Source organism: Rhineura floridana, chromosome 4, assembly GCF_030035675.1.
Source record: "Rhineura floridana isolate rRhiFlo1 chromosome 4, rRhiFlo1.hap2, whole genome shotgun sequence".
NCBI classification, from domain to species: Eukaryota; Metazoa; Chordata; class Lepidosauria; order Squamata; family Rhineuridae; genus Rhineura; species Rhineura floridana.
The window spans coordinates 152,377,793-152,404,905 of NC_084483.1; the positions used below are offsets into that span (position 1 = coordinate 152,377,793).

The 27,113-nt window shown below is 43.1% G+C and overlaps 2 protein-coding genes across 9 annotated transcripts in view; one reads left to right on the plus strand and one right to left on the minus strand.

The window, feature by feature from the left end:
• The window catches only part of CMTR1 (cap methyltransferase 1), a 52,073-nt gene extending 39,025 nt beyond the window's left edge, over nt 1-13,048 (plus strand). For 6 of the 7 annotated variants that reach the window (XM_061624872.1, XM_061624873.1, XM_061624875.1 and 3 more), the window contains 3 exons: nt 451-563; nt 2,775-2,883; nt 8,117-11,109. In XM_061624872.1, the coding sequence (XP_061480856.1) occupies nt 451-563; nt 2,775-2,883; nt 8,117-8,318 (424 nt within the window). In that variant the 3' untranslated portion in view covers nt 8,319-11,109. Of the gene's footprint in view, nt 1-450; nt 564-2,774; nt 2,884-8,116; nt 11,110-11,130 lie in introns of those variants that run through there. The other variant, XR_009762374.1, reaches the window with a different exon arrangement.
• The window catches only part of CCDC167 (coiled-coil domain containing 167), a 34,753-nt gene continuing 19,103 nt past the window's right edge, over nt 11,464-27,113 (minus strand). For both annotated transcript variants that reach the window (XM_061624883.1, XM_061624884.1), the window contains exons 2-4: nt 20,598-20,692; nt 17,011-17,063; nt 11,464-12,171 (exon numbers count right to left, since the gene is read on the minus strand). In XM_061624883.1, coding sequence (XP_061480867.1) covers nt 12,068-12,171; nt 17,011-17,063; nt 20,598-20,692 — 252 coding nt within the window. In that variant the 3' untranslated portion in view covers nt 11,464-12,067. The remainder of the gene's footprint in view (nt 12,172-17,010; nt 17,064-20,597; nt 20,693-27,113) is intronic.

Here is a 27,113-nt window from a genome sequence, read left to right on the forward strand (position 1 = left end):
CAGAGTTGGAAGGAAATCTGGGAATTGTTTTGGCTGTGCATTTCTTAGATGTTCAGAGCACCCAGCTGCACCTGTGTTCTGGAAGCACAGTACGAGGTCAGAGGCAAGACCCCTTTCCTTGGGGGTGGGGTATGGTCCTGGAAGTTATCATTTTTTTGTTGGCCAGCCAACGTTTGTGGACCTGCCCCCTCCCTCGTTTCTCTTATTTATCCTCGCAGTACTCCCTTGAAATAAGTCACTATTATTTTTAATGGAGAAGTGAAGTTGTGTTAGTAGCCACAGTTGAGTTCATGCCCGAGGAGAGATTTGAATTGGGTCCCCTGGACCAAATCCCTATGCTCCAGCTTCTACTCACATTGGTTCTCAAATCTGTCGCTGAGACCTGTGCTTTGTGCATTTTGTGTTACTTTGTATATGAACACCCTGTTTTCCCATTGTTTGGTGGCTCAGGTTAGAGATGAAGATCATCAAGAGCTCGGGTGGAATACCACGGCTGTCCTACACTGGCCGTGATGACAGGCACTTTGTCCCTACAGGACTGTGCATCGTTCGGACTGTCAGTGGTAGGTCCTTCTCTGTTCAGGGACTGTTATGATAGTCAAACCCAAGGTCTGAAATATGCATGTCTGCTTTGATCAATATCATCCTCTTAGCTCACGACTACTATATAACTTTTTTTTGCTTTTAAAAAGACTAAAATGAGTAGCATTTCTTTGTTTGGTTTGTTGCCTCTCCCATTCTGCTTTGGATCCTGATTCTCCTAGCTGAGGTAGCATTGCTTAGGAAAATGTCGGTCATGGAGGAAGAACTCGATGGATTATTAATGTTTGTTAAAAGAGCAATTCAAAATGCTTGCAGAAGATTGCTATCGATCATTTCTTCCTTTCATATGCCCCCTTTGCTTTTGTTCCTCAAAAGCCACCCTTAGTAATTGGCAGAGACCCAGATTCTTTTCCCATGCCTTGCCTCACCTGCTATACCTTTTCTCCCCTGTGGCTGCTCAGTATTGAAATGAGTAGGGCAGTCCAATAGCTGAATGAGAACACAAGGACAGGCCAATTACTTTTTAAATTCCAGTATCCTCTGTCCATCAACTGGAACATGAGGCTGCCTTCCCTGCTCCATCATTCATTCTAACAGTGAATTCAGCTAGTGAGTGCCAGCAGGATTGCAGCTAAGCCAGGGTCACTGAAAAACAAGAGGAGGGCATCGGCATTCTTGGGGGAATCCCAAGATTAGCAGAGGTACAAAAAATCTTTTGGGATCCCCCTCCCTGACTGCACAGTGAGGACTGAAGATGCTCAGTGGTCTCTGAATGTTCAATGTCTACTGAAGGGGGGGAGGCATTTGGAAAGCTGGGGTGGATGGGATAGAATGGATTTACCCTGGAAGAGGACATGCTTGGCTGGCACACTGAACAGGAGCACTCCAAAAAGTAACATTTTGTTGCAGGTCCTAGTTGCAAATGCTATTGTTATTTACATTTCATGAATGTTTGTTCAGTTTTTAGCCCATCACCCATTTGCTGAAAGTGAATTCCTTGGGCAGTGTCTTGGTATATTAAAAACAAAATTCTTTGTTTGCTTTTTGTGAATTTCATTTAGTACATTTTGGTTCTTGGGGTATTTGAATAAATAATAAACTATTTTTCCTATTTGCCCTGCCAAACTATAGTTTTTTAATCTCTTGAGCCATGCCAATGATTTTTAGTTGGATTCTCTTTGGAAGTACCTTGAATTTGGTTTTTACAACAGTAATGCTTGTGAAGCATACTTATCCACTGAGACCCACCCCCACCCCCCAAAAAAACCCTCTGTTTCTTAAGGGAAGCAATACCATAGGGAATTATTTTATTTATTTACATTTCTGTCCCTTCTTTCTTCCATCATGGAATTCAAGGCAGTGTGCATGTAGTGCTCATGGAGTCAGTCATTCAGACCTGCTTATCTTCAGTAAGACAGTGGCCTCATATGCCTTTAGACCATATCCTGAACTGTCCAGATGTGCCTCACAAGAAGAGTGCCCTGTTGTACAGAAAATATATATTGACTTAAGTTTTTCCTTCCTGCAAGACTCTTTTTTTAAATGACACAATACACAGCAAGTGTGCACTTTACAGTTAAGATTCTTAACTGCCCCTGTTCGCAGATAGTACTTGCAATATTCCCTCTGTGTGGATTCTCCCATAGGTGGTCTTCCATGGAACGCCCTTCGCCCTGCAGTCCCAGGATGGGTTACATACAGCTAAATACAATAAAACCATGTAACATTTTCCACCCTGCAAAAACCTCTGCATCTTGACCAGATGTTGAAATGTATACAGCGATGAGGCCAGACACACCTTGAAAGGGGGGGCATTCCATAGTCGGGGAACCACACAGAAAAGGCTCTCTCATGCACTGCTATCCCACAGACTTCACAAAGGCAAAACTGCCAGCAGGACCTCCTCTGCAGATCTTAACCACCTGGGCAGGATTATATGGGCAGAGGCACTCCCATTTAGATATTTGGGACCCAAGTCATTTAGGCCTTTGTATGTCAACTTAAACACTTTGAATTGGGCTCAGATGCACACTGGCAATCAGTGCAGGTCTTCAAGAAACTGGTGTAATATGTGTCCGGCCAATAGTGCCTGTTGGCACCCTGTCCACTGCATTCTACACCAGTTGCAGCTTTGGAACTGTCTTCAAGGACAGCCTACTTGGAGTGCTTTACAATAGTCCAGTTAGGTTTCTTTCTGGTTTTGATCTGATCTCTTTTTTTTTCTCCCACAGATCCCTGGACCATGGCATTCAGCAAAAATTCTAACAAGAAATTTTTCTATAACAAGACAACACAACAATCCACATATGAATTGCCTCCAGAATCTGTTGCACCATTTCAGTGAGTATCATCTAGCAAATACTGCCAGTGTATCCAGGAGGGAGGAGGGTGGAAGTGGGATCATATTGGAACTTGTTCTAGCATCATTAAACCCTGCGGTGATGACCTGTAAATGTCCACTGTAAATGTCTGTTGTCTAAGGAAACTGTGAGAGGATTCCAATCCATGTTATATAAGATGTATTCCTTGTAGTTGGCAAGGTACCCCAGCATGTCTTAGGTTACATGTCATGGTAGGCATGCTTGGATCGGTATGGATTCCTTGTCAGGCACTGGTCTCGCCGAGAAATTTAGGTCTCGTATATATACCACAGATTTACAGTGGTTTGAAACTGGATTATGTGTCATAGTTCACCAGACAACCCTGAGGACAATATTTGTTCTTAGGTTCCAGTTCAAACTGGTTAAGCTTTGTAGTGTAGAAATACCCTCACTTTTTAATGGTCTGTAATCGGCTTTGATGTACAGCAAAAAGCTGCCTAATTAGGAGTCCAAGAAAAGGAAGCATTGTTCAAAGGCTTTTGAGGGGGAGGTGAATCCTGATCCCTACACTTCTGTATAACAATTCAAAACATACTCCTTGAGTATAACACTCCTTGAGTGTCTGTCAGCAAAAGTAGAGATGTGTGGTTTACCCATGAACCCAAACCAAAGACTTCTATGCCCTGCCCTGTAGTCTAGTGGTCTTGGAGAGTAACTTTCAGGTTCTGAATTCTGGGAACTCCCAGCAGTATGATAGAAGTAACAGTGAAATAAACTTTGCTCACTCAGAAATCCTTGAATCTTCTTCTGTAGCAGTTGTATTCTCATTGGTATTCCTGTTTCAGCCTTCAGTCATTAGTTTATGAATTCTGCCACCTGTTTCAGCCTTGCTTCCCCTCTGTTCTTTTCAGTTCATGTGATTCTGCTAATTTTTGTGTATAAAATGTAAGCTCCTCTTACTTAGAAGTTCTTTAATCTCTAGCTTCTTTCTGCTTTCCTCTGCCTTTATACTTCTCCTTATTACTGTTCCAGATATATTCGTGGCTTACTATCCAAGCCATTACTTGTAGTTGTTAATGGACCCTAATGCTTTCCCATGTCCCGTGGCATGAGCGGAGAACTTGGAAAAGGGAGGAATCTTTGGTCTTGGACTGAGTTTCTGCAGAATGTGCAAGAAACTACCTTCTGCAGAAGCCTAGCAGGAAATGAAAGAAACCACCACCCTTTCCCAAGTCCTTTGTGGAGGAAAGAAGGGCTGGTTTCTCTCCAGTGAGTTAAACCTGCACAGCAGGGGTTGCCAACCTGTTTGGACCAGAAAGCACATTTCAAACTCTTGAGTGCTGAGGGCACCAGACACAAAATGGCTGCCATGGAGCATGTGGCATAACACAAAATTAGAGAGCAGTCATAGTTAAGCATTTCCCATACTTGTATTTCCATACTAAGAAAGGTTTGACCTAGAATCATAGAATAGTTGAGGATATAAGGCCATTGAGTCCAACCCCCTGCCTAATGAAGGAATCCAGGTTAAAGCATACCCAACAGGTGGCTGTCCAGCTGCCTCTTGAATGCCTCCAGTATTGGAGAGCCCACCACCTCCCTAGGTAATTGGTTCCATTATTGTACTGCTCTAACATATAGGAAGTTTTTCCTGATGTTCGGCCGAAATCTGGCTTCCTGTAACTTGAGCCCATTATTCTGTGTCCTGCACTCTGGAATGATCAAGAAGAGTTGAATTTGTTGATTTTCTGCCCATCATATAGCTATTAAAGGCAAAAGAACTCTTCCCCCCCCCCATGCCAACCCTAAATCAAAGCCTAGGCTGCCATACTGTACACATTTACCAGAAAGTAAGCTGCATTGAACACAAAGAGACTTTACTTCTTAAGTGACATTGTATACCATTACAATGTAAGTTAGCTATACAGTGAATTCTTAATGAGTCCCTGGTCTTTGGCTCCTGCAAAGCAGGTGACAAGCCTAAGCCTCTTTGCAAAGTTTTCACATTTGCCTTTTGGGGGAGATTCTTTAACATTCCCACACACACTTCCTACCTTCCATGTCATCACATGGAAGTATTTGCAGAAGTATTTGCAGAAAATAATTTCTAGACACTACCTGATCTCAGATGAACCCGGCACAAGAAAGATGCATCCTAGTTGCTAGGGGAAAAGAGCAAACTATGGATATTCCAAGAACAAAACAAAAAAAGCAGAAAAAGTGCACTAAAAGGTAGAGTAAAACAGCAGCGCTTTAGAACCTCAGGGTTTCCTGTTGCCTGGTGTCCAAACAATTCACTTATCAATCACAGCTCTGACTTCATTCATTGCCTAATAAGAGTGACATGCAGACGCAGACAGGCTGGCTCATTTCACGTAAATCTCTTAGAAGGATACTTGCACATTTGCTCTGTAGCTTTTTTTCCAGGAGGACTAGAGACTTTTTTTTTTTTTAAAGAAAGCTCAGATTCTGGATTACCTGCAGGGGGTGCCACTGAAGGCCTTTGTGGGCTCCATGGTGCCTCCAGGCGATGGCTGTCTAACCCCATTGCACAGGAACACTTACCAGAGAGTTAAACCTTCTGCCTGTTCTCCTCTCTACCTTTTATTGCTTCTTATCTTTGGAATCCCCTCCCCCCACATTTCTAAAAGCTTGTTTCTTCTCTCCAATCTTCCAGAATATGTCTTTCACCTTTACTATGTTTTAATATAGCAATTTGCAATTCCTTTCAGTGTCACACCCTCCTCAGTGTCCCATCCCATTGACTGTAATCCGGCTTGTTTAGCCCCTCGATAAACTGCAGCTTTCCCCATCTGTAAAGGCGGTTGTATTGCTGCCCACAGGATCGCAAGTCCCAGATGTAAAGTTGAGTCAATAACATGTGCTACATATAACACAGAAGAACTGTAGCCTATCCAAATAGGTCTAGCAGAAGGGCATACAGCTTTTTAAACAGGGATTGTGTGGACATTGAGGGCCTCATTCTCAGGAGTTCTGTTTTCCCTATGAAAAAGCCAGCCTAATTATCTGGTCTGAGTGTGTCTGAGACCTTGGAACTCCTGCTGGCTTGCTTCTAGTTTCCCACTTCTCTTGCACTGATGGGGTTTTAGAGAAACTGTGGAAACCCTTTGAACTTCCTTTTGTCAGCTTGCTAAGCAAGCAGTAAGCAGTGAGTCGCTCACTTTCAGAAACTCAGGAATTTACTTCTCTCTGTCCCTGTCCCCACATTGCATTTCTGAAGAAAATGTAAGGATGCCTCTAAAAACAGTAGGAAGAGGTTTATGTGCGACTTTGATAATGGATGCATTACATTATCATTTGTGAACTCTAATGTAGTTGTAATTAGACACTGATATATTCTCTTGTCACGATGCTAATATCTCTCTGTTAGAACAGTGCAGCTAAATAGGCTGTGAATATTAAATGCCGGTAATTGTTGGACTCGAAGGCCGCTATGTCTGTGGCAATTAGCTCCTCAGTTTTTCTCCAGTACGATGACACTCTTAAACAAAGGGAGAACCTGAGCTCAGGAACAGATATCTGATCAGTGAAGCAGCTTCAGGAGAAGGATTAACAAAAAAAAAAGATCTGACTGTACTAAACTTCTTTATCTAAAATGTCAAGTTTTGCCAAGCAGTCAGGCTTGCTGCAGCTCCCGCTGTGCCGGTTCTGTTTGCTGGACCCTTCAGAAGTCTCCTGTAAGGTCTTTTATAGCTTCTGGTAAGGGTATTTTATTTCCCTCACCCCCTTAGAAGTCTAAAACAAAATCAGCTCTGTGTGTGTTGAGTCCCCCCCCATTTCACAAACAAAAGGCATTGATTCCCCCCTTCAAGTCAGTGCTTTTTCTTGAGGTAAAATAAGGTTGTTTCTGTTAAAACAACCCCCTTTTATAGACCTGACTGGGGTGTCTGTGTCTGCAGTGGCAGTTCTTTAATTGTTGGGTCCTGAAGAAATGATCGAGATCGTGGCAGTTAGGCTTTCTCTTAAGGCACTGGAATAGAAGTAGCAAAAGGGTTTTTTTATGCCACATGACCCACAGACACTAGCTTCTGATAGTGGAGACTGCATGTCCAGCATGAGATTCACATTCCCATTTCAGAGCTGGCAAGAGATCCTTTCTCTCTCCTGCTAATTCTGCCATAATGCTAACCACACCAGCACAGGCGAAAACATAAGAGACATGGCCATAGTATAAATGAAGTATCTTGTCTGCTGCATTCAGTCACTAGAAGCAACAGAAGGTAAGACTTTGTGGGCTGTTTGAATATTTACTTTGGAAGCAGCTGGGAAGATTAACAGAAAAGGCCCAAGAACAGAAAATGCGCAGCCAAAATGGGCTGAAGACACAGAACTCAGGCTTCTTGCAGGACTTTCAGTAGTGAGGGGATGCTCTTCTTGTCCTGCACAAGTCTCTGTCCACATCTGAGCCTACTAGTCATCATACTGACCCCTCCCCATCCAAAAATAAATAACTGGCCTTCCCTTCTTTGGAGTTGGTCCCTCTTGCCAGGCAGGCTCGGGACTTCCACCAGTTCCTCAGACTGATTTTCACCATTGAACGTGAAGCAAACTCTACATTGGGCTCAGTTTATGTGTGGTCAGTTTTAAAAAAAAAAAGGAGAGGGTGGAGGAGGGAAAGAGCCACAGCTCAGAGGAATAGTCCAAATCATTTTGCCCCTTTCTCCCTTTTCTTTCACCCTCACTCACCCCTAGCGGTAGGACAGACACAAGGGAATCATGCTCGGGATTATTTTTTGCCGAAACCTTACAGATTTTGCAAAAGAATCTAATGTAACAACAAAAATTATGTGCTAATTTGTATAAAGCTGTGCACAGCATTTGAGTGACTTTGCTATTCAGTCAGGGCTTAAAAATCCCTAGAGGTTATTTAGTAGATAATTTGGATGTCTCGGAATCCCTTCTGGATATTTCATTTTCATGCACACTACCTAAATGCTTTTGAAAAGAGCCTTTATGTGGCTTATGAAGGTTGATAAAAAGCACTGATCTTGGTGCCTTTCCAGTGACACAAGCAGAGGCCCTTGCCCAGCTTCTAGGGTTGGACGGTGGGCATTATATATTTATTAATTACTTATTTATTTAGTATATTGGTATGCTGCTTTTCATCAGCAGGCGACCTCAAAGTGGCTTCCATAGCAAGAGTAAAACAATATAATAAAAACAATATATGCAACTTTGTGCAGCCTGCCGGGTCAATTTTCTGTGCTGATTTTTTTCTTCTTTGCCCACAGAATTTGCTACTTCAGTCGCCTCTTCTGGGAGTGGGGGGACGGTGTCAAAGTGCATGATTCTCAAAAAAGGGACGATCCGGAGAAACTGTCCAAAGAAGCTGTCTTATCCTTCATCAGAGTCCACTCACCCTATGACCAGCCTCTCATCAGGTCCTGGGGGACAGGGAATGAGTCTGCGCTGGAATCTTCAGCAGCTGATTAGAATGAGTTTCTTCCAGCAACTTACAGTGAGCCATTGAGGAAAACTGTGGTCAAGAAGGCCTGATTGGGTGGTAGGGGACTCAAAGCATAACAAATGCGAAATGGCTTTGGACTGTAAGCTAGCACTGTACATAAGTATCTGTTCCAGACAGTTTATCCAGCAAATACCACAGAGGTAAGACTCCTGGAGCAGAGGACATTCTTCTGGATTGATCCCCCACCATATCTTTCTAGAGCTTTTCCCACCTGTGCTACGAACACCTGGCATCTGGGCTCCTGTAGCAGATAGCATAGAAAACAAGAAGGTGCACACAGCTCTGCAGTAGCACCCGTGAGAGTGGGAGACCCTGTGGCTGCGAAGATGGGGGAGATGTGGCCAGAGGGCAGAGTGGGCTTTTAAAGGCCTCACTTTGTCTTTTGGTGCCTCTCTTCATTAGGAGCCTGGTGTGAATTCACTGGAATGTTCTGACTGTTGTAGTACTTGTCTCCTTAGGCTTGTGCCTAGGGAGTTCTGGGTGCTGGTGTCTTACTGGGAAGAAGCCAGACAAATGGAGGTCTTGATTGTAGTGGTTTAAGTATACTGCCAACAGTGACTTGTAATTGCTAAAAGCTGGATTTCATGCTTCTATGCAAAGTAAGTCTATTATGCTCTTTCTCACTCTTCACTTTCAAGAATGTAAAGGGACCACCCCAAGCAGTTCCATTTTTGAAATCCTCAGGCTGTTTTAGACCTAGAAAGATGTCTTGCCTTTGTCTCTGCTGGAGGCATACCTAGTGGTTTTCCTTAATTCAGTGTTGGGGAGGTTTGGAATTTGGAGGGCTGGTAGCCTCTGAGAAGCATGTGGATTGATTGAAAGATAGGAAACCACCTGGATTTGATCCTTCCTGTGTAACAACCAGCGTTCTTCTAAAGAGATCACTTTCTCTTGGCCTTTTAAATTCTTAAAATAGGCATGGAAAACTTTTATATGTTTAGATCAGAAATTCTGGAGTGAAGGCACAGAACCATGACTGGGGAAGGGATCTTTTGTCTTCTCTGATAACCATGAAAATAACCTCTGCTTTTCTGAACTATATTTCAGCACTTGGGTTTTTGCGTGCTGAGAAAAGACTAGCTTGAAAGAGCATGATTGCATATTCCCCATGTTGTTGACTTGACTTGGTATCTAAGAAAATCTTTGCTCTGTTTTATAATGGGAGCCAACAATTAATACACACCAAAAGGCTCTGGCCACTGTAAGTCACTGAAGTATTTGCACATGTTGGCAAGAAGGGACAGTGTTGAACAGGGGTGGGGGTTGCCTAGGTTTGTGTCTTGAGAAATCTGTGAAACTTTCTGTAACTGAAGGCACCGTCCAAGTCTCAGCCCTCTTCATATCAAAGCACCCAGAACAGGAATTCAGCTGTGGGGAGGGTACAAAGTAAAGCATCACCACCCAATGTAGGCAATCCAGAGCCCATTTTAATTCTACACAAACCCTTATAAGCCGCCTTATAAGTAGCACTTAAATCTTGTGCTTGTTTTTGTGTTTAAGTATAGCCTTCAAGCTTGATGTTGTTCAACCACAAGGTTAATATACATCCATACTTCATTTATAACAGTCATAGTAGTTGCCTAGCTTAATCAAGGCTTTGTGTCAGTGGAACTTGTTTCTAGGTTCCTTTACTGGAATATGGTAATAGTGGTTCTAGTTTTTTGTTTAAAACTCAAAGGCTGAAGATTTCATTGATCAGGCATGCAGAGGAGGCCACTTAATAAAATGGGGGATCATCAGTTAGGGCCAGTGTGCAGTGCCAACACCAAGGTTATGCTTTCAGGGTGACTGTGGCAGTAACAGGGCAGGTTTCAGATCAAAATTGCCTTCCCTGTATGGGATCATTCTCTCTCTTAATGACTGGGCAAAACATAGGGTAGTGCTTGACATCAACTAATAAAGGGATGTTTTATTTCAAATGAGAAGGGACAAAGGTGAATAAACCAGCTCTGACACCTCTAATTTGAACTTCATGGTGTTTGTTTTAAAAAAATTATTTGTTTTAAGGAGCCATATGGTATGTTTGAGCCGTCTTCTCCCATGAGCCTAATATGATTTGGCAGATAAAACTAATGAGACACATAGCTTTTGGTCCTGACTTTAATTAACAGTGGGCGTTCTTGATTTCTCAGGACCATGTGCCTAGCTCAGGACCTCCTTGCATGCTTGTATAGAATATTTCAGAAATAAGGTACTATCATAAGACCAGGCTTCCTCTGATTTTAGTCTGCATTATTTCATGGCAGTCAGTAGAGGCAGGATGTGTACTGGGGGGATACAGTGATTTCAGAAACGTCTATCCTCACTTAATTCACCTATGCTACAACTATTTTTCTATTGCCATGGGACAGGTAATGTCTTTTTATGCTAATGCCATCTTGGGGTCAAGTTTCTTCCATTCAAACTATACTTTGAGTCTCCAGCTTTTCCAGGCATTGCAAAATAACTGTTTAAAGGCTGTATGCCTGACCCTAATGAAAATTGTAATAGCTTAATTCCAGTATTGGAGAATAGTCTCACTTTGATAGTTCAGAGCAGAAATGCCCTTACCATGGAGGTGCATTCGAAAGATTGGGTCTGCTCTTGTGGATAATTCAACCTGCTATTGCCTGTTCTCTTACCAGTCCATGGGGAAAGGTCAGAAATACCTTGTTGAAAGGAATGTTTAATGTGTTCTGTGAAGCTGTGTATCTTTTGTGTATGTTCCTCTTCCCTTTTTGTCTGTGCATTGCCAATACAATCCTTATAATTCAGAAATTTGCTTTGTTCTTGGCTTAGATGAATTTCCCAGAGCTCTGCTGTACACACACCAACCTAAGGACGAAAAAACCTGATCTGGCTTGAACATTTCATAAAGAAATAGTGACAGAGACTGAGATGTGCTCATCTTGTCTCATCTCTCTGAGTTTAAATAAGATCCTGACATAAGTCTCTGCCAGTATGTGAATGTTGTTGACTTCTATGAGAATGCAGTTCTATTCAGCTATGGAAACCTGCCTGACACGTGTGCCCACCTTACAACCATTATCAGAATTTATTACCAAGCTCATTTTGTTCTGCAGAAGGTGGGCTGTTCTAAGAGTCCCATTACACAAATAAACCAACACAGCCTTCCTACTTGGCACATTTATTTCTTAGGCAGTCACAGCAGGGAGGCAGAAATTGGATCCACTTCCATGCATAACGACAACATTCAAATTATGGAATTGGTCAACTTGCTCCCTGCCACCCCCAGGAAATTCTCCTGTCCTGTGCCCTTCAAGGTTGCTCCACCTATGCTCCTGAGCAGCAGGAGAAAAAGGTGTTCAGGACTATGGAAATGGGAATAGAGGAAGCCTGGAGAGGCTTTGTATCTTCTGAATAGGGTTGTGGCAAAGAAGAGGATTTCATCTTCAAAATGCCTGAGATGCTGGAACAATGTGAAGGGTTGATTACACACAGGTGGCTTCTTAAGAACAGGAAAATCGAGACATTACAGAGCATTCACCACAGAATAACAGGAGGGCTCCAACCAAACTTTAGCCTCTTCTCCCAAACAGCTTATGCTGTGTTAATTTTCTTCAGGCGTCAACGGCAAGGATTGTCTAGGCTATTATGATTTGAAGGTGTCTTGACAGCACTGGCTTGGAAAGCTGATCACACCCTCGAGACAGTCTGGTGAGGGAGAGGAAGAGGTTATCGCAGTCAAGTCATTAGGAGATCTCAGCAAAAGCTGTTACATTGTCCAGCAAGTGTAAATAACGACAACCAACAGCACAAGAGCTACTGAGAGTGCTGCATTCTTGCGATTTTCCTGGCGAAGCACTTTCAGTTCTTTCTCTGAAAGACAAAAAAGGATGCTACTTTCATCTCAAAATAAAACACTCTGTTTTTGGAAAATCAAGCTTTCTTGCTTAAACTTGTTACCATATTAGTAAGTCTGACAGAATAGGGCATTGAGAGAGGTCTAAAACAGTCCTGGACAGCCAGTCAACTAAGATAGGCATATTCCATTTCTTCTAGTGCCTCTACTGCCATGGAACTGGCAGCATATAAGCCTTTTAATGTTCTTTAGGCTATTGCCTTCAACTTTCCTTTGGAATGTGGTTGCATTTCTCTATACGCCCTCTTTCTGCTGCATGCTTTGCAGATGGATAACTTTTTCAAACAAAATAAGTACATTATGGGGCCTGAAATATATGAATAACAGACATAAATGATGGTCAAGTCAGGGTCTAGAGGCCTTATTATATTGTCTGGGCTTTCATTCTGTGTCTGCCTTAAGTTTTCATACTGTTTTACGAAGGCGGAATAAAAATTTTACTGGGGGTAGGAGGGGGAACTTTCACATGTGACTTTCACATTTGGCTTCTGCTTACTGCTTTTCTAGATAATTTGGAGAGCAGAAAAAAGAAAGTAGGTGGTTTAATTTAACCCATAGAATAATTGGAAGAGGATGATGGTGGTGGGATTGCTTTGGCATGTGAGAATACAATATATGTTTCTTAGCAGCACACTCATTGAATTAGGATCCCAGACGTTTGAAATGTAACCTTTTGTTAGTCCAGCTGCTTAGGAGGTAGGATAATACGCTGATAAGATGTCCAGAAATTTTTTTAGATTCCAATTAAGATCATTATCAAGCCTTTAGTTTTAAGCCTTAAAAAGCCTGCCTGCAGAAGAGCTCTGTGTAACTCAAGTTTTGCTACGTTATGCTAACAAATAAAGAAATGGTGACATCTGCTCTAGCCTCACTGAAAAACACAAATATTTTACATCATCTACCTGTGTGTCATTTAATGTCTTGAGCCAAAGCAAACCCGTCATCTCAAAGGGAATTTGTATAGGTGGGCAGGAATGTCACTTAACTGTGTAGCTCGTTTGAATTACAGTATATGAGACACTGATGGGAAACCTCAGGCCCAGAGCCTGAATGCAGCCTTGCTAGGTGGCTGTGTGGATTCTCCCTAGACCATGCTTCTTACTGGCCCTGCTCAAGTGTCTTAGGGGGAGTGAGCCCCTGAACTGTAATAATGCCTCTGGCTTACCTGCATGGAAGAGTGTGTGTGGAAACCTTTCACAATGGCATAGTGGGCATGTTGCATCCATTGTTCCACCCTATTTTGTCTCTGGCCCCATCCCATCAGTAGCATGCAGCCCTGGAAGGTTGCCTGTGAGGTAATATGGCCCCACATCTCCTGGTGTAGGATCTATGCTTTTTTTATTTGGGACCAGCCTGTCTATTTCCTTGCTCATTACAGAAAGGAGTCTTTTCATGGTCATTTATGTTGATTGCCAGCTCAGATACTTTCAAAGAGGTGTGTACTCCCTTGCTAATCATTCAGAAGCAGCTGTTGTGTATTCTCGGCAAGGCTGATAAGCTTAGCCATTTCCCAGATATGAGGACCCAATCAGTGTTGGGCATCTCATCCTAACCTTACAGGATTGTTGTGAGGATAAAGTGGGATGACCTTATGTATTTTCCCCCTACATTCCTGGAAGAAAGGGTGGGGTATAAATGTAATAAAGCTAGCTCAAGATGAATTGAAAGTCTATTTAATAGCTGTACTGTAGCTGCTTTTATATACCAGTCTTGTGCTGCTATACAGCCATCAAGTCTATTCAGAGACAATTTCAGTGCTTTTGTCATTCCTGGAAGAGGTTAGCCTATAGCACTGCTTATTTGACAATAGAATCATTGTTGCTGACTGCCGTGGCAGCACAGGTCAGAGCACAGCTCAGCATGCAACTTCCAGAGGAGTATAATTTTAATGGGAAGTTTTAGGTGTTAATATGACAGCTTAGGTGGATGTCCCTTTGTATTTGCTAGCTCCCTAGAGAGGTGGCTTTAACCCAGATGAGCCCAGTGCATTTAAACAGGGGCAAAAAGGTCTTTAGCTCTTTGCTGGAAGGTAGTTCTCACTGCAGTGATGATGCTATTATAAGACACTCCTCCCTGCAACAAGATGGCTCACAGCCCCTTTTGCAAACCCTGAATGTTGACTATAAACCTAGGATAAATTATGGCAGGAAGACATTTTAGATTAGACATTAAGATAAACTTTTCACTGTTGAACTAGTCTATTTTAGGGAGGCTGATTTTTTCCCCTCTGAGGTTTTTAGATGCCTGACACATATATCATGGATAATAGTGGAACAACCCAGGCTCCCTGATCCCAGTCTATTCTTTCTAATGCCTGGGGTTATTTTACACATTGCCAAGCCTGGGTTTCCCTTAGAATATAAACAGGGATTAGCTGCAGCCAATTATAGCTCCCTGATACGTTTACTTGCGTGCTACTACACCTATTTGCAAATGTACATGTGCCACTTCCAGCCTTTTAGGTGTACAGTTTTGTGCAATGTAAGGTGTGAAGTGACTTTATGATAGAGGTTCATTTTCAAATCCAGAAGGTAGAAGACATTGCTGGTGTATATGATATTTACAATAATCCAATAGGTGGCAGCATAATCTAGATAGCGAGCTAATAAAGTAATTATCAGGGCCTTTTCAGAGAGCAGGCAAAAGAGTGAACATTGAACTAGTACTCAATCAAGGCTGGTAGTATGGTATTGCATTGTGTGCATGAGGGGAAGGGAAGTAGTAGTCTTGCTGGAACGGGGGCTTCCTATCTACAACTTTCCTTTAGGAGAACCATAGAGCAAAGTTTGCAACGTGGCACAGTTGAAGTGTGGTGAAGAAGACTGAGCATTCCTGACTGTCCCAGTCTGGCAAACTAGCCAGAAAAAAAAACATGAAAGCATTAATTTAAAAAAAATACGCAAGGAAGAAGTATGTCACTCAGCGGCTGCGCTAAATGGGCAGTAGCCTCTTCTGGTGCAGCCATGGTATACATAGCAATTTGAAATTCTATGGATGTGTGTACTTGAGGAATAAATTGGGGAAATGCGATCACAGAATTCTGAAGAAAATTGAGTTTTCCTGCTATGGAGACAAATAAGAGGGAAAAAGATATTCTGATTGCCTCCATTAAGCAACTAATAACTGCATTCCTTGGCATCAATGCTTTAGTTCATGCGGGCACCCTTGTGATTTTGTGTGCCAAAATTAGACTTTTTATTATTAATTTTACCCTTGCCCCACCTGCTGCTCTCTATGACTCATTGTAGGAACTCTTGTCCGTCAGTCACCTCTTTGCCCCAAGATGCTAGACCATGTATATACCCACATGAGGCAAGGTTTAAGCCACAGTCTGAAATAAACAGTCACTTCCACTGCCCTGCTAAATAGTTAGAGCCTCCTTACCTAAAGGCTTTAGCCAAGCTCTCTAGCTCCACACTCTGCCATATACTCCCATTCTTCAGAACTCCCAGAAAAAGAAAATTCTCCCGCAAATTGAGAACTCAAACTTCTCAAGCATCATTTTCATGTTATTCTGTGTTGCATGCGCAACATGTTTAACAGGCGTGTAAGCAACCTTTACTTTCTCATCAGGGGATACCGAGAACTTGGAAGCCTGGCAATTCCAAAGTTGTTAACTCTTGTATATGCCAAACAAGTGAAGGCCTGCAGAATTATTTAATATTTATTAGCCAAGCCTCCAGAATCAGGTAACTGAAAGATCTCTTGATGAACAAGAGAACTGTCACGTTGTGACAAATTATTTTGCATTCCTGTTAGCAAAAAACAAACAATGCAGGATTTCTTTGGGATGAATATGGTTTGGCCTCCTTGTGTCTGAAGGTACAACTTGTAGTCTGTCTTACCAAGGAAGGTTACTAGCCTTGATTTATAAGGCTTCATTAAAGGAACATTCTCTCATCACTCTTTGAAGGATGCAGATTCTTAGTTATTTGAGCAAATCTTGAAACTAAAACCACCTTGTTGGAGAAGAAATGAAGAGCATCTTGTGGCATTCAAAAATATCAGATGCCTGTTCTGGGTAAGTGCAAAAGCTGCATTTGAGTTTATAATAATAACTTCTCCCCTAGAGCAAGCGCAGAGGGGGTGGGAGGTGTTTGAGCTAGGAGACAGGAAGTACCTGCTTCAAATCTCATCTCAGCCATGCACTTGCTAGGTGACCTTAGGCAAACAAGCATCGTTTATCTGTACCACTCTGCACCCCACCACACCAGGATAATATCAGTCAATTCAGATGGTTGTAAAAATTGGAGAATATATATAGTGTTTTGACCAATTAGATATAGCAGAGGTTCCCCACACCTGATACACATGAACATGAAGGAATGATAATCACCTGTATCACCCCCAGCTTGCATTAATCAAAGGAAGTATGAACAGCATGGGACATAGCTGTAGAAGGCTCACCCAGAACAGTCTGAGAGGCCCACTTTTCAGTGGCCTGGAGACAGGCACCTTTTGATTTTTTTTTGCTGCCATCTTACCTTTCTAAGCTGAAATAACTGCATCTTTAGTTTTTGGAAAAGTTCGCTACACTGTTTAAATGGGAGTGTATACAGTGCAATCGCAGTTGCAAAATTTATAGTTTTGCAATAAATTCCAATACATAAATTCTGGCAAGGAGTGCTTAAACTCTGTTTTGGAAGGCATTTATGATCTCTCTATTTTAAAAAAAACTTCCCCCAAACTCAAGGGCAGTTGAATGAATTTTTTGATTTCATACCTCCCTTTCATAAACCTATAAATTTAGGGTGGATCTTTTGTAATAGCAGTTTCAAAAGTAATGTGTTCCTTACCATAATTTTCAGCTTTGGTTGCTAGCAGGTTTTTCTCTTTCTCCAGTAACTCTCTGCAAAGATACAACTTTTAGATACTCTGGAAGTTGTACTGTTCAAGAAAATCTTCCCCGTGCCCGGTTGAGCAGGTCCTCTGGCACCCAGATAAAGGTATGAGTAATCGTCACAAACAGCAGATGAGGTGGCAAACCTATGTCTGGACTGTACTACTATGGATGGGCACTCATGACTGAATGCTCCATCATGCAAAAGCTGACATGGCAAGGAGAACAGTTCCAGCCTAATCTTAACTTCCTTTGTTTTGCATGTAGGCACATTCAGACATGACATTCAAGTGGTAAACTCCAGGGTGGACAGACATCAGGCTTGTGGGACTTTTTTTTTTTTTTGCTAGAACCTTGATGTTCCATCAGCTGGACCAACGTGCCATATAGTGGCTCAGGTAGGCAGACATAGTAAGAATTGAGGAACAAGGTGCATCTGAGCACATGATCAGCCCAGAAATTTGTGATCAGTACAACAACCTAACTCATTAACTCTTCCATACAAAAAAGCAACACTCCTGATTTTCCTCCAGTTGTTCTTTTTCATCAACCCTATCCTGAGGAAAAAACTTGTTCATTGTTGCTGTTGTTAGACAGTTGAGAATTGGAAACCCTTGCTGATCTGCAAATCACAGAGAGACCTACCAGTAGATTTTGATCTGTCTGCCCAGCCTCGATATACTACAGACATTATTTACCTGATCTGCTGTTTGTGACAGTTATTCTTAAATCAGCTCCCTTCCACAGGGTTCTAAAACAAACAGAGTAGGTGGGGACTTACATCAGCCTTGTAAATAAACCCACAAAAGCTACTATTCTGCTGAGGGCTGGCAGAGGAGGGACAGAGAGCTGCATTTCTGTGCTGGGTGTAGAAGAGGAACAGAGTGCCCCATTCCTCTGTTAGCCTGTGCACTTGTCTGCATGCAATTCTTGGTTGCCTATGGCTACCAAATTAGTGGTTAAATACATACATTCCCTCATTAGAAAAGATATCCTCAGAGGAACTCTCTTAGGAACCTTTCTTGCCCTTTCTGCCCATTCTGTTCATCTCAGTCAGAGGCTCCTGGTCGCTTCACCCACAATGATATCTCCTATATGGAGAGTTCACTACTCTGTATTAAATTGTATGGAGTGTTACATGTAGTTTAACATTCAAGGGACATGTGCATCTGTTTCACCACATTAGGTCATCTTGCCCCAGTCTAGTAGAAGGCCTTGCTGAACAGCTGCACTGCTTTTCCACAGGACATTTCCTAAGGAAGGGAAAAAATCTGAAGCTTGCATTGTTAGCCAAGCAAGATGATTAATTAATCCATAGTTTAAAGCATAAGAACAAAACAATTCTCCTGCAAGCAGCGCCTGCAGCAAAGTTTCTGTTACAGCAGAGAAGACACTGTGGCCTCAGTGCGGCTAGAAATAAACACGCACCAGCAAATTACCTGCCGGTTCCGAACAAGCTCTGTGGTTTAGTTGGGCAAGGCAGTGAGCGTAATAGGGTTTGTTTCCCCCAGAGAGTAAAGCAGCAGTCAGGGTGCAAATAGAGCCAAACCAGACTGCAGAGCGAATTAAGGGAAGAGCAGAGGATATGTTAACATGGGAAAGGCAAACACAGAATGACTCTTAGAAATACATCCAATGAGGAAACAGACATCAGCCTCTTTTGGAGGTGGGGTGGGGGGAACAAACCTAGCCAATACTAAAGCAGCTACTGAAGAGCTATTATGGGGGTGGGGAGGACTGGAAAAATGGCAATGGGGGTTGTGAGAATTAGAATGAAATGGAACCAAATGCCTAGCAATATATTCATAAGCAACTAAACGAATCAATTCCCTCCCTATGGCCCCATACCTTTAAAACAGTATTACACCATTTTAAGCAGTTATGGCTTTCCCCCCAAAATCCTGGGAACCGTAGTTTAAGGGTGCTGATTGTTGTCAGGAAACCCCTATTCCCCTCGGAGTGGTTTAAAATTCAATCCTTCCCAGGGAACTCTGGAAACTGTAGCTCTGTTCTGTGCAGCATTTAGCATGAAGTTTGGTGCAATATACATATTCTATTAACTATAGATTTTGTGAATGATACTAGTATTTCATTTGGAGGAGCTAAAACCCAGGTGATGCTGCAAAATGTGGCCTTTCTGGGAAGCAGGTGGTCAGCTGAAATGAAGTAATTCAGGAATTAACAAACTTTCTGTCCCTTTCCCCCCAGCCCCCACAGGGTCCACTTGACAGGGCTGAAAATTACTGAGTCCCACCAATCACAAAATAGTAATGCCGGGGCAAAGCCAGTCACAAAATGATGGTGCATGGAAGCAGACATTGGCAAAAATCAGCAATTACTGACCATTTTTTTTACTGTTACCTAAACCCTCTTTGGAAATTTCCAAATTCTTTGCAACAGTGATTTCCTTGCATCAAGAAGTTTCATAATTTGGTTTTCCTTGAACTAAGTATAGGCATTAGCTCTGGAGATATTTTGACTCAATCTCCTCATTTGCTGATCCAGAACTCTAACTGAGTGGTGGAGAATCTCTGGCCCACAGGCCTAAGTACACCTGCCAGGCCTCTGGATTTGGTCACCTAGGCCATTTGGAGCACACCATATCCACCCTTCCCACACCTACTATCAGATGACCTCAGATGTAGGAAAGTTCAAGTCACAGCTGTAGAGGAAAAATCAGGAGCACACTTTAAAACTTAGAGGATGTTTCCAATGCATTATTTGCAGCTATGGCTTCAAGTTTCCTGTGCCTGACAGGAAAAACCTGACATCATATGATGCCAACCCACTCACCTATCAAAGTGGCCCAGTGAGGGTTGGCCACTTTTGGATGCTGCCCTCCAGTTAAAAGTGGCTCCTCACCCCTGCTCCAAGTAGAAAACACTTTTTATTTTATATCTTTTCTTCCCCCTCCATATGCCTCTCAGGTGTTTTACTCATCGCCTGTCATTTCTTTTCCCCTTCCCCTTGCACACTGAATTTGTACCCTCTTACTGAAAAAATATTACCTGCTTCTTTTGCCACCACTTCCTGCTCCTTCTGTGTTCACTTCTTTCTCTATAACTGATTTCCTCTCCTGGTTTATTTTTTTTTATACCTTTTGTCCTTTCCGCTCAGAGGTGGGAGACCTGTCTTTGCTCCCTCCCCACCCCCCACAAAGCCTCTGTCTCCCAGCCAACTTTACTCTTCAGATATTAATGGGAGGGAAACATCAAAGCACCAGAAGGAGAGCCCAAAAAAGAGAATGCATCAGGGAATGGTGAGAAATTAAAAACATATTAGGGCTCAGAGTGCATTTGCACAGGCTATGCCAGAAAAAAAAAGAAACAAAGGGAAGAATTTAGTTTGGCTCTCATTCCGCTTCCCCCATTCAAAATTGTCTCCTTTTCAGAGCAAACTGCAGCCGAGGGAGCTCATTAAATCTCTGCTCTGTCCAGATCTGTTTACAATCAACAAACGTAGCCCACCAGTGGTTTGCATGAGCAACGGAAGCTTGCAGTTTGACAAAACTTGAATGAGAGCTCTCTGAATTCCCACTTGTACCTTCCCTCAGGAGTCAGTTCTTCTCTCCGTAGCTTAAGATCCAACTCTTCCAAGCTCTCTCTACACCGGCACAGCTTCTCCTCCAGGTTATCCATCTGAAACACACACACCCAGAGAGAGAAAAGACCACCAATAATGAATGACAAGACTCTTCAACAACTGCTCAAAATGTTCACCTCGGTAAGCAAGGGGATTTGACTGGAGGCTTGAAAAATGCTGCCACTTCCCTGCTCTCCAACAGAATGAAGCAAGAGAGACAGCTGCGTATTATTTTTTCACTATCTTCAGGCTCTGTAAGCAACAGGCAGCGCCTCTTGGTTGGGGCCCCAGAAACCTTAACAATTAGAAGGATCTTTTTAGATGAGAGGCCTGCAACTGGAAGCCCCAGAGCCAAATCCAGCCCCCTGAAGGGGACCACTTCACTCACCCATTGCCCTGTTGCCAACCAGAGGCAAGAGAGGATGTGAAAAGAGTGGTTGCCATGGCAGTTACATTTGCTGGCTGTCTGTTCTGCATCCCTTCATCATAGTGGGCCCCCAATAAAATTGGTTGCTGACCAAGGCTTTAGAGACACTAACCAGTACATGTAGTATAGTGGTTAGAATGCTGAACTAGGGCCTGGAATACCAGTGTTCAATTCTCCACTCAGTCATGGAGCTCACTGGATGACACTGGGTCAGTCACAGTCTCTCAGGGTTGTTGTGCAGATAAAAAGGGGAGGGGATGCCACCTTGAGCTCCTTAGAGGAAAGGTGGGTTATAAATGTAATAAATAAAAAAATAAAAAATTAGGTTACTGTTCATTTAATACCTAGCACTCACAGCATGTTGGAGCATTCCAGGGAGACAGAGAAATCCTCATTTTACAAATGGGGAAATGTGGCAGAGATAAACCAAGGCAGAGAGTACCTAAACAACAGGGTAAGTTTGCTTTGTGCTGGCTCTTTAGTGCTACTAGAAATGAAGGTTGGGATTAATATGGCATAAAGGGCAAGAAACAGGTGGACTTCATGCTAATTGTTATGAGTACCCCCCCCCCTTGCTTTAGTGAAATATTCCAAGAATCACAGCATCATGGCACGGTTTTTCAGAAGGCAGAAATATCACTCGAGATACCTGATTTCCAATAAAACTGAGGCTGGCCTTAAAAAATGTCATCTGTGGCTTAAAAAAACCTTTGACCAAGGGCTGCTTTGTATTACACAGATAATCGCTGTGTAAGAAAAACTGCAGATACCATCCCTTCTTAGGGAGATAAAGGTCCCAGACTGGCACAGGGGAACGGTGCACAAAGAAGCAACTGTACACAAAACACACTTCTGTTGTTGTAGATGGAGACACACATCCCCATCTCTGGGCCACTAGCTGAGTGTGTCTAGAGCTGGATCATGGCAAGAATATTCATTTGCCATCAGTACAGGCTGGGAAGCAAATGACTGCTCCTCAGTCCATCTATTTTTACCAAAATGATACTCTTGTTGTACTTCAGAATGATAACATATGCTTTCCTTCATGGCGATCAGTTAAGAGCTGCTTCCCGTGTTAAGATTGAACATCACATTCTCTACTCTGGCTTAAGATCTCTGAAAACATGGGGAAGTAATATTCCTAGCCGCTGTTTTGATAAAAGGAAGTTGGAGCAAACCTTTGGATGTAAACTTACAGCTCCCCGCATTTTCTGCAGAAAAAAAAGGAACATCCGCATTCCTTTTGCCACTATATCTTCACGCAGCCACATCTTGCAGAAAATCGGAAGTGGCCCAGTGACTTGCCCCAAGTGAAGCAGGCAAATTAACTTGGGCAATTCTGGAGTCCCAAGTGGATACTTTTAACTGCTGTGATCATCTTGTATTCAGCTGGAGTTGTGGCAGGAAGCAACTGCTGGCTGCTTAAATCATCTAATTAGTCTGCTAATTTATTTTCCAGTAAAGTGGAGAGACAAGAGAGGGAGAGGAGCAGCTGACGCACAAGAGAACAGGTGATCAAGGACTTTGATGCTTGAACTAAGGAGGCTCCTTAGGGAAAAGGGCCCCAGGGAATCTCCTGCATTCTGAGCCAAGGGGAAATCTCCGTTTTGCCATCCTATGGGTAAAGCGCTAGGAAAGAGATTAGGTCAGTATCTAGTGGAAACAGCATGTTCTTTCCTGAACACAATAAACTACTTTATGTGGTCAGACTGTTGGCCCATCTAACCCAGTAGTGCTATCTGCTTAGAATGGCAGCAACTTCCCCAGGTCTCAGGCAGTGAGGTCTTTCTAGCGGTACTACCTGACATCCTTTCAATTGGTGTTGCCAAGGATGGAACAGGAGATGATTTGCATGCAAAGGTAGTTCTCTGAGCTAAGGCCCTTTCCCCATACAGAGGAATTTGAAGGAGAGCTTGTACTGATTGACAAGGTTTTTCTATTAGCTTGTCGATCAGTACATGCTCCCTTTGTGATATCCCTTTCCACTGCATGCGGTGTTGTGCTCAAGTAGTGAGAAGTCAGGCTGAGAGAGAGGCCATGTGCCCATCTGGATTGCCTCTCCCATTAGCTGGATGAGATACTGGGAGACCTTTCCCACTACTGCACTGACTCCAGCTGCTCATCCTATGAGGAAAAAAAAAACGGGGGGAGGAAAGATGTCCCTTCTAACAGTTGCACAGAGAAATTGGTTCTCCTGATCCCCTGATTAACAAAGTTACGGCTCAATTCTGGGTTAATTAGCAATCTTCACACTGCTCAAGGAAAGCAAGCAAAGCCAGCCTCAGGCAAGACAGAGGGAAGACAAAAATCAGGATGCAAGAGACCAATTTATGGCAATAAAAGCAGACTTGACATGAGGAAAATTGTACTGGCCTACCTTTCACATTTGTTACAAACACTGCTGACATAAGGTATGCAAAGCACTTTGAACATTTGAAATGCAGTAGTCGTCATCGTCATTATCTTAGTTGTCTTAAGGGGGCAATCCTAACTAAGGGAAGCCAGAGTAATTTACACCAGCTTAAGATAAGCCGGTATAAAGAACACCAGATCCCAACCCCTTCAGGAGCAAGGCTACTGCCATGTGAGCTGGGGAAAAAAGCCTTGAAAATAAAGTTTGAGTTGCACTACCCTTTTTTGCCGATGGAAGTTCTGCCGGGCTGTCAGGTCACGTGATTGAACTGAATGGAATTAGGATCCAGAACCCCCTCTTTTGGGGGGGGGAACTTGCGCTGTTCTCAGATGAGCCAGGATGAAGGACTTCTGCCAGCGTATTTCAGGTTGAGTCGGGATTCAGCCAGCTGAGCTGGAGATCCACCAGATCCTAACTTGCTCATCCCAGCAGTCTTGAGTTTGGATTGATCCCTTAGCAGGCAGGTTTTCCTGGGGGGATGCTCTGGGACACAGTCCAGCTGGAATCCCTCTCCCTGTCTCTGCAGCCAATCAAGCCACCACAATTCCCAAATGTGTGTTTAAAAACTACGCCCTTTCCTCTTGCCTTGGGAGATCCTGAGAATCCAGCAAGGTCGGGAGTCACTACAGCTAATCAGCAGTCAGTATAAATCTCCCTGCATGCTAATTGGCTCCCACCGTCTACTGTTGTAGGGAGGAGAGAAACATGAGGAGGAAGAGATCAACAGGAGTTAAGAGAGAGATGTTTACTGAGAAGAGGAGAGATAGTTTGAAAGGACTTTCAAACAGTCACATGCAGACCCATAGCAGCCAACTCAGAGGGTAGGTGAAGACAGCCACGCGGGAAGTAGGAGGAAGGATGGGTCTAAGAGTAAGGCAAAGCAGCATTTTCTCACAGAGAAGGAAGACTGAAAGAAGGAAGGCTGCTTGTAAAATACATGGTGCATTGCTTGTAAAGCATATTTTCTCCCTTAATGGTGCTGTTTGCAGATTGTCTGAGAGCAAGTAGAGGGTGGGGGTAGAGAGACAAAGGGCTAAGTGGGGGTATTTGACAGACAGCACTGCGCAAGACAGAATTACTCACAGCTGATCTACAAAAAGCAGGTTTCTTCCCCTTGTAAAATACAGGCAGCCTCATTCTTCTTAGCCCTTTACTCTTTCTGTCTTCCCCCACCCTTGATGAGGCTCTCTCTGCCCCCTCCACTTCTCTCCCCCCCCCACTTTCTCACAGACAATCTGCAAAAACTACAATTGAGGGAACTCAATTTCCCTTGTATTTTACAGGCAGCCTTCCTTCTCCCTTCCTTTGCCCCCTTCTTTCTGAGGAAATACCACCTCACCTCACTCTCCACCCACTCTTTTTAGCCCTCTTTCTGTCTCTCCCTGTGTACTCTCTGTTTTGGCTGCAGTGAGTCTGTGCAAGGAGAAAGAAACACTTGTCAAGCAATGCCCCTTGTATTTTACAGGCATCATGTGTGAGAGAGAAGTCCTTCTCTTAGCTGATATGCAACACTCCGGGAAGAAACTTGCTTTTTGCCGATCAGCTGTGGGAGGTACCTTTTTTGCAGGCAACAATGCCTGCAAAGTGCCAGTTTCTTTGTCCCCATGGGGAGGGGAGAAACAACCACCTTGCTAGCTCCATGTTTGGTGCTTTGGGAAGTGCTGAGCACGGGACTAGCAGTGCCCCATGTGCAGTGACTTCCAAGTACCTGATTGCCAACAGGATGTTGTGGCTTGGGAACCCCCTGCAAGGGGTTTTGATAAGTGGGTTGGATAATAATGTCATGTGATTGACAGGTGGGTGCCCCCAGTCATCTGCCAAATGTGGATTGTGAGGTTGATTCTGATGACTCATGAAGGGACTCTGGACTTCTAAATTTGCCACTACTGTCCCTTAGTCTTTAGGCTGCTTTTGCTGTAGACAAACACAGCCCCTAGAAACATCAGACCAACATTAGACTGCTGGGATAGACCAAAGATCCATCTAGTCCAGCAACATGGCAAATTGTATTATTATTTTACAACAATGACACTGTCTGTCTTGCCCTTCCTCCCACAAGGAGCCCAGGTTAGTAAGCAAAGGATAAAACACTAAAAACATCTTAAAACATCTCAGACACTTTAAAAATAAAACTTCTTAAAAATGTATTTTTAAAAATATTTTAAAACATCTTAAAAAGCAATTCCAAACCAGATGCAAGCTAGGATAAGGTCTCTACTTAAAAGGCTTGTTGAAAGGAAGGTCTTCAGTTGGTGCCAAAAAGATGGCACCTGTCTAATATTTAAGAAGAGGGAACTCCGAAGGGCAGGTGCTGCAGGGCACATATGAAACCCACAGGAGGGCAAAAAGGCAACAGCCACCTCCCTGCTGTTGTTTTCCAACAACTGGTGGTTAGTGCCCTTTTTCTCTGAATCTGAAGATGCCATGTAGCCACCAGAGTTAATAGCCCTCGATAGACCTATCTTCCATGAATTTGCCTGATCTCTCTAATGTCACATTTTCCTTTTTGGGGAACAGCTGCAGTTCTGTTTATGTATGTTATCTGTGGCTAGTATGAGAAGGAGTTCACACAGAAGCAACACACAGCTCTCAACTTGGGGGACAAGTAGAAGAAGAGATTAAGAATTTAACTTTATTTATTTGAGCATTTCTATATTGCTTTTTAGGCAAACCTCATGCAGGAATTTTTAAGTGAGTAAATCACTTAAAATAACATTCGTCAATAAAAACAATACTCATCAATGAAAAGACAATGAAAACAGAACTGCAGGAATGGAGAGGGGGACCTGATAAAATCATCAGTTGAGACTAAGGAACACTAAGAAGCTTGGGAAAATAAAAATGTATTTGCCTAGTGCTAAAAAGAAAGTAAAATCAATACCAGGTCAGTCTTTATAGGTAGGATGTTTCAAAGAGTGCCCCAACAGAAAATGTCCGATTACAGACCACCACCTGCCTCACTTCAGATGGTTGTGGACCCTGAAGTAGGTCCTTGGAGAAGAATCTTAATACCCAGGTAGGTTCATGTGGCAGGAGACTCTACTTGAGATATCTTGGCCTTAAGCCAGATATTAGCAACTTGAATTTGGCCTAGAAATGGACCAGAATCCAGGTCAGATTTTTTAAGGCTGGTAAGCAGTGTTCTATACACATGATCCTAATCAGTAATCCATTTGCCATTTTTATTTTATACAAACTCTAGTTTCTGAACAGTCTTCAAGGGCAGCCCCATGTAGAACACATAACAGTCCAAACGGGACATTACCAGATGTGTAGACTCTTTCTGTCTAGGAGAATTTGCAGATGACCTGCTCTCCTCAGCTGGTGACAGATGCTTCCTTCCAACAAAGGCCTTCAAAGATACAGCCAGGTCTAATAGCTCCCATAGACTTTTTTTGCACATTGACTACAAACCTGATCTTTAGGGGAAGTGCAACTCCACCCAGTACAGGCAACACACCACCTTTCAAGTCAGACAAACGACCTATCAACCGCATTTCTATCTTGACAGGATTGAGCTTCAGATGACTGGTCCTCATTCAGTTACCAATCCAGAAACCCAGATCTTGGTCCAATGACAGGCTTTGTAAAGTCCAAGAAGGTTACAAACAGTACACCTTACTAGCATGAGCTGTGG